At 40.9% G+C, this 11,712-nt stretch overlaps 1 protein-coding gene across 2 annotated transcripts; it reads right to left on the reverse strand.

Annotated features, from left to right (window-relative positions):
- Positions 1–1,449: 1,449 nt before the first annotated feature.
- On the reverse strand, positions 1,450–11,290 carry GHITM (growth hormone inducible transmembrane protein). 2 transcript variants are annotated; one of them, XM_015633617.2, is made up of 9 exons: positions 11,188–11,290; positions 9,671–9,830; positions 8,060–8,159; positions 7,705–7,816; positions 6,351–6,492; positions 5,509–5,617; positions 4,230–4,418; positions 3,492–3,663; positions 1,450–2,672 (listed from the first exon to the last, which is right to left on the reverse strand). In XM_015633617.2, exons 2-9 carry the CDS (start codon positions 9,797–9,799, stop codon positions 2,585–2,587), a joined length of 1,041 nt encoding a protein of 346 aa, XP_015489103.1. In that variant the 5' UTR covers positions 9,800–9,830; positions 11,188–11,290; the 3' UTR covers positions 1,450–2,584. The 2 variants fall into 2 exon arrangements, with proteins under 2 accessions (XP_015489103.1, XP_033371479.1); XM_033515588.1 differs by lacking the exon at positions 11,188–11,290 and adding an exon at positions 10,967–10,988.
- Positions 11,291–11,712: the final 422 nt, after the last annotated feature.

Consider the following 11,712-nt stretch of genomic DNA (forward strand, 5'->3'; position numbering starts at 1 on the left):
TGCTATGCAAACTTAAAATATGTGTGTCAGTTAGATCTGGCCATCTTAATTATACTAGCTGACGGTGAAGAACACTTTCTTAGGAAAATAACTGGTTTACATTCTTGATGGAATTGAAGTAAATGATTAAACATTATGTAGCCGCTTATTTAGATAATGATTTAAAAGGAGAATTACTTGAAACATCATGAAAATCCATAGAAACCAGCTAAAATCAGTGGCAAAGATCAGAATTTAATTAAATTGTGGACTAAAGAGTGTTTATGTCTTTAATGTCCTTTGGAATGCATAATAAGGAATTACTGTGGAAGATGGGGAATTTTTAGCCAAATTCAATTTACGTATTGATGAGTCATGCCTGGACCTGCAGAAAATCCCAGTTTTATGATCCTAAGTAGGTCTGCCAGGTGTCACTGACACTAGTGCTGGCTCCAGATTTTTATCTCACATCAAACCAGAGCTGTCTTGATTAAGGTATATCCGATATATCCTAATTTTTGACTTAAAACTTCAAATGTGAAGGAACAATTCAAATTTTTTTCTTTTTTTGGAGACCAACACTAGGAGGTATTGCTAGTGCTGTAATCTCATCCACAGAAGCCAAATCACACCTTTCCTCATGTTTCTTCAGGTACTTTCTCAAAAGATTATTAGATTTCCTGTTGGTCTCATTTTTCCATGCAAACACCTCCCGTAAACAATGTGGGTTTCTACACCTCACTATTCCAAACAGTCCAAAATCCCTCCCTTGGTTCATAGTCAACCTCTAAAACTTCTAACTCAGAATCTAGACAAAAGGTGTTTTGTCTGAGTTTTCTTTTGTAACAAGCATGAATGTCAGAATTTTAAGACGGCTTCCCACATATTTCAGATTTTGAAAACATTTCATACTTTGAGGACAAGCACACTGCTGTGTTCAGCTACAGTAAAAATATAGAGAAATTCAGGGTATCAAATTGCTTAAAAGGATAAAACTCTCTGAACAGGCTACTTACAACTGATATGATCCAAAGATTTCTTCCTTCTGAGAACTACAGATGTCCCTCCAGCTCTAATAGTGCCAGGAACTAGATTGTGCCTTATAATTTTTGGACACAAAAGAGCTGCAACAAGGTTCTTCACAATCAACTTTCTTCCCTCTGTTTGAAGAGTCAAAAAATACTAGTGTGTCACAGACATAAAAGCAGCAGTGGCTGCAGTAAGTGGCCAACAGGTTACACCAACAGAACCACTTCAAGTGTAGCCAGTATCTTCCAACTGAGAAACACCCCCAAAAAGGTGCTAGCCAGTGAAACTGAGAATCATCTCTGCAGATTTTTTTAGAGGAATATGTACTCTCTTACAAAAGAAATTGTAACCATAGCCAAAGAAATATTTATAGTGCTCTTCACCAAGCTGTTAGTGCTGGGGTACTAAAATATTTGTTAACATGGGGAAAAGTGAGAGTAGTCAACTTGTGAAGCTAGAACTTTATTGTTCATAGGTCAATACATATACATATTTGCAAGAAACTAAGAGCTGCTGACATTAAGTCAAAATTTTCATGGCCCAAGAACTCCCCTTTTATTCCAACATATAGCAACAGAGTCTGTAAATTATAAATTTCTTAGTACTAAATCAATTTCATGGTTAGGGAACATTTCTTTTAGACCAAGTTTAATGGATCAATTTACAGAAGAGTTAAGCACAGAACAGTACAGCAAATTTATGATCCTGGGGTTTACAACCTGACATCCTCAATTCCCAATTTTGTGCCAATTGTACTAACTTCCAAGAGATGATGACTAGGAGCTCTTCTGGACAGACCTTCATTCGCAATACATGAATTTAGCCACCAGAATAAAGACACAGCTATATTACCATTCTCCAGTTTTATAAATCTAGTATCAAAATAAGCTAGCTATTATAGCCAGTCAACATTAAAGCAAAGAATTCTCATGGGTCCTCCAGAAGGAGACTGGAGTTCATATGAGACAAATACTGCATAGTTCCCACTCTTGTCTCCTTGACTTTTTGGTCAGCTAACCTGTCAAATCCTGCTTAAACAACTGCTTAAACTTTTCTGAAATTTCTGCCCAGGTCAAATTCATGATCACATTTAGGGCCATATGCAATTTATTCAGTTCTGCTGAATACATCACTAAAATAAAATTTATGAAACTTAACTGAAAATTGATGCATCTAAGCAGCATTTCATGAAGTGGCTTGTACCCCTAACTGCCTAAGGGGTACCAGTTCAAAAATTACTTCCTTTAATATGCAACAACAGTAAAAAAAAAAAAAAAAAGAAAGTAAGAGTTGAACTGTCATCAAGCCCCTTAAAAAGCAGGTAGGACTATTTTATTCATATATTAAAAATAATTTACTTTCCCAAAATAATGTACAATTAGAAGCAGTTCAGACTATTTTAAACACAGAGCTGGAAAGTGTTTGAAGAGAAACTAAGACTGAATCACATTGCACTGAACCAATATGCTGAAATGCTTTAAAATTCTCACTTGGAGCATTACTGCTTTAACCATGAATGTTTATTTAGTATGTGCACTAGGTAGGCTGTCAGACAGCTGCAAAGGTGAGTCTCTGTTTACTTTTTCCTGCCACCTCCACCACTTGCAAGCATGGTGGCCACTCGAATGAAGATGTTCAGTGTATCGGTGTAGATACCCAGGCATCTAGGAAACAAGAAATCACAGTTACTAATATTAAACAGACACAGAATTATTTGTTGTTTCACACCATTATACTTCATTTTAAGAGCCTGCATGAACTATCTTTACAAAACCCAGCTAAGACTGTCCTTAGTGTTTTGTATGTGAAAGAACATGTGTATTTTGTTCTACCACCTCTGCCAGCAAGAACTATTTACAGAAATCCTACCAGACAGTATACTGCTTTCATAGAGGAGCCACTGCTTTTATATTGAACTTTGATCTGTTTATCTCCAAGAATTTTCAAGATCAGTGTTACTCTACTCTAACTAGAATAAAACAGAACCAAGGAGGTAAGAATTCACCTAGGATCAGGCAGACATTTACAAGAAAATTACTTGTTAGTGAGACTTTGTCTTTTACAGAGGAGTCAATCCTTCCTTCACTATCACACCATTGCAGCGCTTTTATTTAGTGACAAAGACTGATAAATATTAACTGACTATGGAAAGATGAACTTTTTTTATCTCAACTGATACTGACAGTTATTTTCAGAAAGCAGCTATACATTCTGTCAGCAATGCTTTAGGAAACAAAAATACGTTTCAGAATGTATCGCTAGAGGCATCACACATTCAATGCTATTTCTCACAATGATTTCAGTTTTTACTTTCAGTATCTATTTTCTCACTGTTATTTTCAAACCCTGTGATTCTTCACATTTAACAGCAATACACTTTTGAACAATAAACAATAGGCTGTTTCTGAAGCATACTTAACTCTAACTTGAGGCAAAGTCTTACCCAGGCAGTGAGATCAGCTGTGGCAAGAGAGAACACTTACGCATTGATGGGGTCGTATTTAGTCACTCCGTAGAGGGGCAGTGTTTCAGCCCGTTTGACCACCAGCTGTGTGTCATACAGCAGGAACATGCTGAAGAGCACCAGGCCGCCATAGACTGCTACTGAATACAAGCCAGCACCAAGAGCAGAGGTGGGAGGCAAGAACATGGATCCTGGAGAGGAATGCACAACAGTGTTAAAGGTAACTGAGCGTATCTGCTACCCTGAGCTAGGCCAAACTCCAGTCACTGGAGCATGCATTTTTCAGTAAGTGTTCAAGGCTCAGTTTGTAGAGTGTGTTTGCTAACAAGAGCTTTAGCATGCACACTGAAAATGTCACATATACAACCTGATCCATTCATTTTGAATACCCCAGGGAACTGTGCATTTTTCTTCAGGTGAAAGTACCTATGACTACCATGACCACAACACGTGAAGGAAAACAAGTGGATCAAGAACTAAGATCACATTTACTGCCTTCCCTACTCACTGGCAGTACCTAAAATACAAGGCATCCCAATTAGCTGTTTGTCAGACTAACATCTGCCAGAACCATAACTTCACATTTGTTTTCAAGAAAAAACATGACAAGAGTATTTTCTGCTGTGCTGGAGTTGCAAAGGCTGTATTTAAGGCAAATCTTCACTGGGCAGACCACACTGCAACTGACTGTGAGCAGTACCTTAGCAGCTTAGGTTTATAGCCCAGGTAATATGACGGTATTGAAACAGTATCTTACCGATTGAAGAAGCAATAACAAAGCCTAAGCCTACGCCCAGTGGTGCTCCCATGTTGAGGAATTTTTCACTTGGAGCACACATGGCCACAGTTGAGAGCCCCCCAACAATTCCAGCGGTGTACCAGGCAGCTCTGATCAGCAGAGGACCACCAAGGAAGGCAAGAGGAGCCACCACTGCACCCATGACACCTAGGCAAAGCAAAACACAACACATGTAGGACTTGGAACACCACATGCCAAACCCACTTGATTTTTTCATCTCCAGTCAGATGGCACGGCTCAGACTAATCCATGCACAACAAAACACCAATGCACTTGATTGTGCTTTTATGTAGAAGAGCACAATAAATTAGCAACCTTAAATTCCACAACATACTCTTATTTAGCACTAGAATACTTCAGTGAGCTCATCTTGGGAAAAAAAAGATTAACAAAAGTCAACATACTGATAGGTTCATAACAGAGCTGGTAAGAAGAGGTATTTAACACAGACTAATCAACTACATAACAGCATTAGGAGCATGCAACACTGAAAAGCAGGACAGATTTCTGATACAACAATTAGTTAGGCAACTAAATCAGATTTTTTTGCTAGAGGCTTGTAGGAAACGTGTATCTAGACCATTAATATCTCATTAGGTTGTTTCACTTAATAACAATCACTGCAATAAACACGATTTCTTCTTGGCAGACGTGTTAGCTCTGGAGAGGTAAACATGATTCCAGTGCCCGACATCAACATGTCTTTTCTAACAAGAAAGTATTTCTGGCAAAACAGTTTTGAAAAAATGAGAGCCATTGTTATTTGAAGCAGGCATCATTAGTGAGGAATTGATCTGTACTCATGGCTTTAATACCTGATGGACACATATCTCAAAAGTAAGCTACTATTAAAATCACTTTTTCTAGTCAGGTTTTCAAATACCTCCTATCCTGCACAGCTGAAGAATGGTTAGTGTAGGCAAGAGCACTTACAGAAGTGGTGGTAGGGAGCAAAAAACCAAAGCAGCCATGAAATCATCTAGGTTCTATTCAATTGGAGTATACATACCTCAAGTTTAACTTGAGCATGACTTTTAGAAGATTATGAACACAAGGGTCCTGTTAAGGACACTTAAAATACATCTTTCCCGGACATTCATGAGTTCTTGCTGATCTCTGAAAAATCCCAATTCCCCTACAGCAGTATGTAAAAATTTAAAGCTGGAGTTTTGTTAAAGTAAGCATCTGGTCACACTGAAGCACAGACATCTCTACAATAAACACTAAAACCACATACCTGAATGCATCATCCATGCTGCATGTTTAGCTACTGGATTATTTTCATAGGGTATGCTTCTGATCAACATTCCAGCACCAATCATGGCTGCAAAAGTTGCACCAATTGCCTGAAGAAACAGCATTATAGAGCTCAAGTTAGCGTATGGACATATGGTCTCTGTTCTAATCTCTCAGTCTAAAAGTCAACACTGACTCTGAAAACAGCAACCTAATTCACAATCAATTCATTCCTCTACCACACTGGTCAGAAGTGTACAACTTTTATCACCAATGACACTTCATCAAATTAATCTCCCTAAGTTATGTAGGTGTTGGCACTTAACTGTTATTGTTTCACTCTGCTCAAGACACTGAGTATGTACTAAGCCTACCAGTGTCATTTCACCCTTGGCCAACAGGAGACAGCTTTCAAAGTGCTACACAGGAGAGCACAGGGAAGAGTAAGAAGGCACAGGAGCCTCAGTTTTTATTCACACACAGCAATGCAAACTGTGCCATTAGCTTTAGGTAGCTATTTCTGAGAGGTTCTTACTTGCATATATACAGCTGATAAGGACAGCATAGCCTTTTTTTGCTCATGTAGTTTGTCTTTGACAAATCAACAAAGCAGTATAGAAAAAACATGTTAGAATGTGACCAGAATCATCAAAAATTACACCACAAAGTAGCATCAGGATACCTGAATAGTCTTTATGGAAAAGGACAGCAATGTAGGTTAAGTTTTGCCTTAATTTCCACCAAGTAGTACATTTCTCCTTTTTTTTTTTTTTTTTTTACTATATTAACCATCATCTGGGGGCATTTCTCAGCAAATACTTTTATTTTTATAATAAAGCTTACCAGCCAGGAGCCCTTTGTCATGAGGTTCATGAGTGCAGGCGATCTGCTCACTGCTGCAGCAGACAGAGCTGTCATGCCAATGCTGCCCGCAAAGTACATGTATGTAGACTGAATTCTGTCCTTCACATACTGTGGCCAAATACTGAAAAAAGAAGCAGTCATAAAGAGCTGTGCAGTTACCAGGTTCAGAATGGAGAGCAGCTAAAACCACAATCAAACGGTTAAGTGCATTCACAGCCATGGATATAAAGGAGGTTTCATAACAGTGATGTGGTCTAGCAACTTCTGCCATGAGTTCACTTTACAATTGGGACTGAACTTGTCAATCTTGCTGATTTAATCTTATTAACTCAGTAACTCAGTAGAACCACTGAACACTGAACAGTTAACTCAGTAGAAACACTGAAAAGTACAAATAATGCTAAGTATAATTCAATTCTAAGCAGGAAGCACACATGGAAAACAGAGTAATGAATGCTTTTAACTACAAAAAAAATAAGAGAATGGGGTGTATACATAACAAACTGGTTTCAGGTAAAGATCTACAGAATGTGTACTGGCACTAAGCAGCCTGCTGAGCAGCTCACTAATTGCTGAGTCACAGTGCACATGGTTATCTGACACCACAAGACACAAATGTCATTTTGAGAGCTCTAACAATAGCAACAGACCTACACATAAGTGAGTTTCTACAGTATCATTTGCTCACACTACAGAGAGAGAACCTTCCCTGCTAACACTAAATTTAAATACAGTGCATGCATTCTTTCCCACTTCACTCTTTTGACCTGTTATTCAAGGCTTGTGCAGAAAAGAATTAGACATAGCTCTATCTATGACAAGCTTCTCACAGACACAAACAGCACACATTCAGCATACATGCAGACTACAACTTCCAAATACTAATGCAAAATCAAGCAAGATGTCCCCAGCATACATTTCTCCCAAGCCCATGCTTATTACTACCCATCTTTTAAATCTTACTATACAGTTTTGCCATCAGCCACGTTTTTTTTTTGACCAAGGAGCAATTCACCAAAGTTTTAAGAACACATTTATTAGATCAAAGCTTATGCCAAGATACAGTGTTTAATGAAGACTTTTTTAACAGCTGTATTAAAGTTTAATAAGCAATCTCATAAGAACACCAGGGAAACTGGTGTTAGCAATGCTTTTCAGAAGACCACACTTCCAAAGTTATCTGAAGCACACCTTGTAAGACACCTGCAGAGGCATAGGTGGGGGCTTACTCTGCAGAGCTTAGAAAAACATGAGTGTACACTGGGTGATAGCAGCTAAAGAAGAGACAGATAAAGAGATTTGCCTCATTAAAGGAGTAAACCATCTTACTTACGCAGCTCTTTCGATAGCTCCAATCTCACTGGACATGCCCATTCCATAGTAGCACAGGGCTCCCAGGCCCACAGCAGCTCCTCCAGCAACAATGAATTTCCCCAGGCGATCAGCTGTGTAAAGAAATAAAAACACACACACTCATTAATGCTTTTCCTTGGATAGTTAACAACATTCTTGTGTGAATTTTGATGTGTCTGCAGTAGCTGCTCCATTTTACCCCTCCTTCTTAAAGCTTTGCTTAAGTTCAAGTCAGTTCACTACCAGTTTCAGTAGTAACAACCATGTTATTTCTTTTAAGGAAGTTTTAAGTTAAGTTTCAAAGATTCTCAGTATTTAAAGCAGAGCTCCTCTACCTTTAAGTGCAGTTTCTGCAGATGGCTCAAATGCTGCTTCTTTCACTTCCTGGCTAAGTTTTCCACGTCTTGTGCCCGTTTTTACTCTGGAGGCATAACTCTGTTGGATTCAGAAATAACATAAAAATATTTAATGAAATAAAATAGAAGATATCAATTTTATTACCGACTTACTCACTACACTTAAAATTGTTAATTAATCTCTTATTAATCTGTGCTTACCTTCATACACACAAAGCAACTGTACTCATGGAAAACAAGTGAACATTAAAATTTAGGAACCTTTGTGAAAAACATTCACATATTCTAGAAGTACAGAACCAGTGCAGTGAATTCCAGAAGCTGGAATTTTTAGACTGCACTTCCTCTACTCTACTCCCAGTGTACTAAAAGCTGCCACAAACCTCTTTGTTAAATATAAAAGCATAAGCATTACTTTTTTGTTTTGTAAAAAAGTGTTTTGCTTTCTATGCTAAAACACTCTTCATGAAAACACTTCATTGTAAAAAGAAAGTCTTGCACAATACTTACATTTTACAGACACTACAGCTGGAAAAGCAGCATAATTTTTTTGCTTTTAAGTCTAACCTTGATTTATAGAACAAACCTTGAACGAAGGCCTAGAAACTCAAGATTTGTAAGGTCAACAAGCTACAAGTAATTCTAGTATGCTGATCACAGTCTTAGTATTTGCAAGAGCAACACAGAATACACTCATATTTAAATTCAAAGCCAAAAGTTTTCTGTCCACTTTTTACAGGAATTTTTAGATTAAATTGCATCTGAGCAGTCAAGGACATGAAGCTGAGAGTTTGTTTCAACACTAAAATACAAAGCCTACAAGCATTACTCTCATCAGCCATTACAACACTACAATTCAAGGGTTTTACCAGAGCCCTTCAGTTTGGTTGTTTTTGGCAGCTAATGAAATCCAGCAAAATGCTAGAACATTCACACACAGAAAAAACCCACCATGTACCTATAAACTTAGAATGCTTCAGTGGAAAATAAAAAGGAGGTGAAGAATTTGCCACTAGCACTTTCATCAAGATGTCAGATGAGCAACAACAGCCCTTAACAGCTGTGAGCTGCAGGTCTGACATCCTCTCTCAGTGAAGAATAAACAGTGTCTAAGGGACAGTCTGGTTTTTAAAAAAGTTGGTTAGATCTGTGATTGTCCTGCCATAGCTTAGAAATTTTTCTAACCTAGACAACAGCTCTAAACACATATTGGGACTAAAATAATTGAAAGGAAAGTGTTTATTTTAATGTTATATTTCAGACTCTAACTTGTGAGCAAGGAGATAGGACAATAATTTCTACTCCTCCCACCTTATCTAGTAAGGCCTGCCCATCTCTACCTACCTCTTTTGCCCATTAATTTCAATACACAAGTCAGTCACTGAAACAGAAGATTTCACTTCATCTGCTCCAAAACCCCTGTGTTTTGACTGAACAACATTCTTCCTTCAGTAAATTAGAGTAGGCACCTCAAGCAGAAGCCTCATGCTCATTCACATCAGGTATTCCATGGAAAGAGATTCTTTTGGCAATACACTCAACCCTTTAAAATAAATGCAGTCAGGGCCATCAGAAAGAGAATTACCTTACCTGGCTAGGCTGCCACAGCCTGTATGCTTTTATACTGGAGCTCCTCAAGGCTGGAGAAGCCTGACTGATGGTGGGGCGGATGGCCTGGCATGGCAGTGCCCTCAGGCACACCAGCCTGGCAGCCAGCATGGTTGCTTAGATGACTTAACACACTGTGATCCTGCAAATGCACAAGAAAATGTTTTTTTCTGTTTTGTTACATGGTTTTCAGACAACGTACACTTACTACTTATTCTCAACTACGACAGAAGTAATAAACCAAACAAACCAACAAAAGAAAATCCGCAGTAAAAACAGTATTATTACTGAAGTACTGCAACAGCAGTTCTTGAATACAAAGTTTAACCTTGCTTTACCTGTATTTGTTTCCCAGTTCCATCAGAGACTTTTCACTCACAATTTACTCAAAAGACAGGAGCACATACGACTTTTCATATGCATAAATTAAATCAAAACCCTTTATGTACTTATATTTGAGTTACTTTAGCAACTAACCTCCGTTTTGAGACAGTACACTGCATAACAACTCTGCTCTCCAAATTTACTTGAAACTCCATGGAAGTATAAACCCAAATGTTCAACCAGCACAATATGTACGCTGGAAAATACTCAGGGAGAGATTTTAGGCCATCCTTTAAAGAACTGGTTAGCTTTATGGGCACAGCATTTGGTCAAGGTCACAGCCCAGCACACAGGTTCAGGTGCAGTTCTGACCAGAAAACAATGACCACTCACGGGTAAATTGACAGCACCAGCAGAGCCAGCCTGTGTGTCCTGCTGGTAGCATGAAGACTGCCAACTCAGTGTCACAAATGGTGCATCTCATACAAAAAACCCCAAGGCCTTTGAGTCACTTTAATGTACTTTAACTACAATTACACACAACCTCTGATATCATGGGACACCGCAATTACCAGTGCCTTTTTCCAAATGACCAGTCATACCTTGTACCTGCAGTGATCAATATAAGCTAAGGGTATTTTAAAGAAAAGCAGGTTTAAACACCAGTGAGAAACAAGCACGCACAGCACTGGCAAGCTCACATTAATCACAGAGAAGTGACGGAGAATATAATAATCCTGCTGCTAGAAAGTCACTTTGCTCTGCAGCGCAGTTATGAAACGCTGCTTTTGCAACGGGAAGTACTTTAGGAAGTGCATCCTGATTGTGCCATTAAACGCAGCTCTCCCACGGGGATAACACGGTCTGCAGGAACCGACAGGGCCTGCTCGCTGGATTTAACTTTTCTTTATGGAAACTGTTATTTAGCGCAAGGTAACTAAGGTAACTCTTTACCAAGAGCACGGAGGGCAGAGAGCCGAGAGCTAAAAACAGAACAACATTCCCACATATTAACTGGCAGTGGCGTAACGAAGCGCTGGAGAGACACTGCCGCCCCACAGCGCGCAGAAACCCCTCCCAGCACCGGCTGGGCGGCGGCCGCCGCCACCCGACTCAGCCCGGGCAGGTCGTCTCTCGCTTTCGGCCCACTCCCCGCCCCGGTACCGGCCCCGCACCTGTCCCGGGCCGGCCCCACGCAGTCCCCGCCGCCTCCTGCGCGCTCGGCCCAGCTCCCCCGCACCAGGCCCGGCCCCGGCAGCGGAAGTGACGCAGCCCCACCCCGCGCGCCCTCCGCGACTGGCTCGCTCCTGCCACGTGACCCCCGGGCCCGCGGGCGCCAGTGGCCCGCGGCGCGGTGACGCGCGCGCGGCCGCCATCTTGGTCCGGGGCAGCGATGGTTCTGGAAGCACGCGGGCGGGCCCGCCGGCAGGGGGCGCGCGCGGGTGGCGTAGGGCCCGGGCCCGCTGGGCGCGGCGGGAAGCCGCGGTTAGTGAGGGGGGAACGGCGGGGTCAGTGAGGTGGGGGGGAACGGCGCGGTCAGAGAGGGGGGAATGGCGCGGCCTGTGGGCACGGCAGGGCGGTGGAGCGCTCCACGGGTACGGCGGTACGCTGCCAGCCCGCCGACAGGGTCTGACCCAGCTCGTGGCATCCGCCGCTCCTCGCTACCTGTGAATTTCAGGCTTGTCCTTCCCAGCGTGCCA

The sequence above is a fragment of the Parus major genome, chromosome 6 (genome assembly GCF_001522545.3).
Source record: "Parus major isolate Abel chromosome 6, Parus_major1.1, whole genome shotgun sequence".
Classification (NCBI taxonomy): Eukaryota; Metazoa; Chordata; class Aves; order Passeriformes; family Paridae; genus Parus; species Parus major.

Bases quoted from the DNA above. Each gene is read 5' to 3' on its own strand.
- GHITM (XM_015633617.2), bottom strand. From the start codon at position 9,799: ATGCTGGCTGCCAGGCTGGTGTGCCTGAGGGCACTGCCATGCCAGGCC. The intron at 7,817-8,059 runs GTAGAGGAGCTC...TTCTTTACACAG, and splicing joins TGCAGAAACTGCACTTAAAG to CTGATCGCCTGGGGAAATTC. The intron at 4,419-5,508 runs GTATGTGGTTTT...TGCTTTGCCTAG, and splicing joins AGCATGGATGATGCATTCAG to GTGTCATGGGTGCAGTGGTG.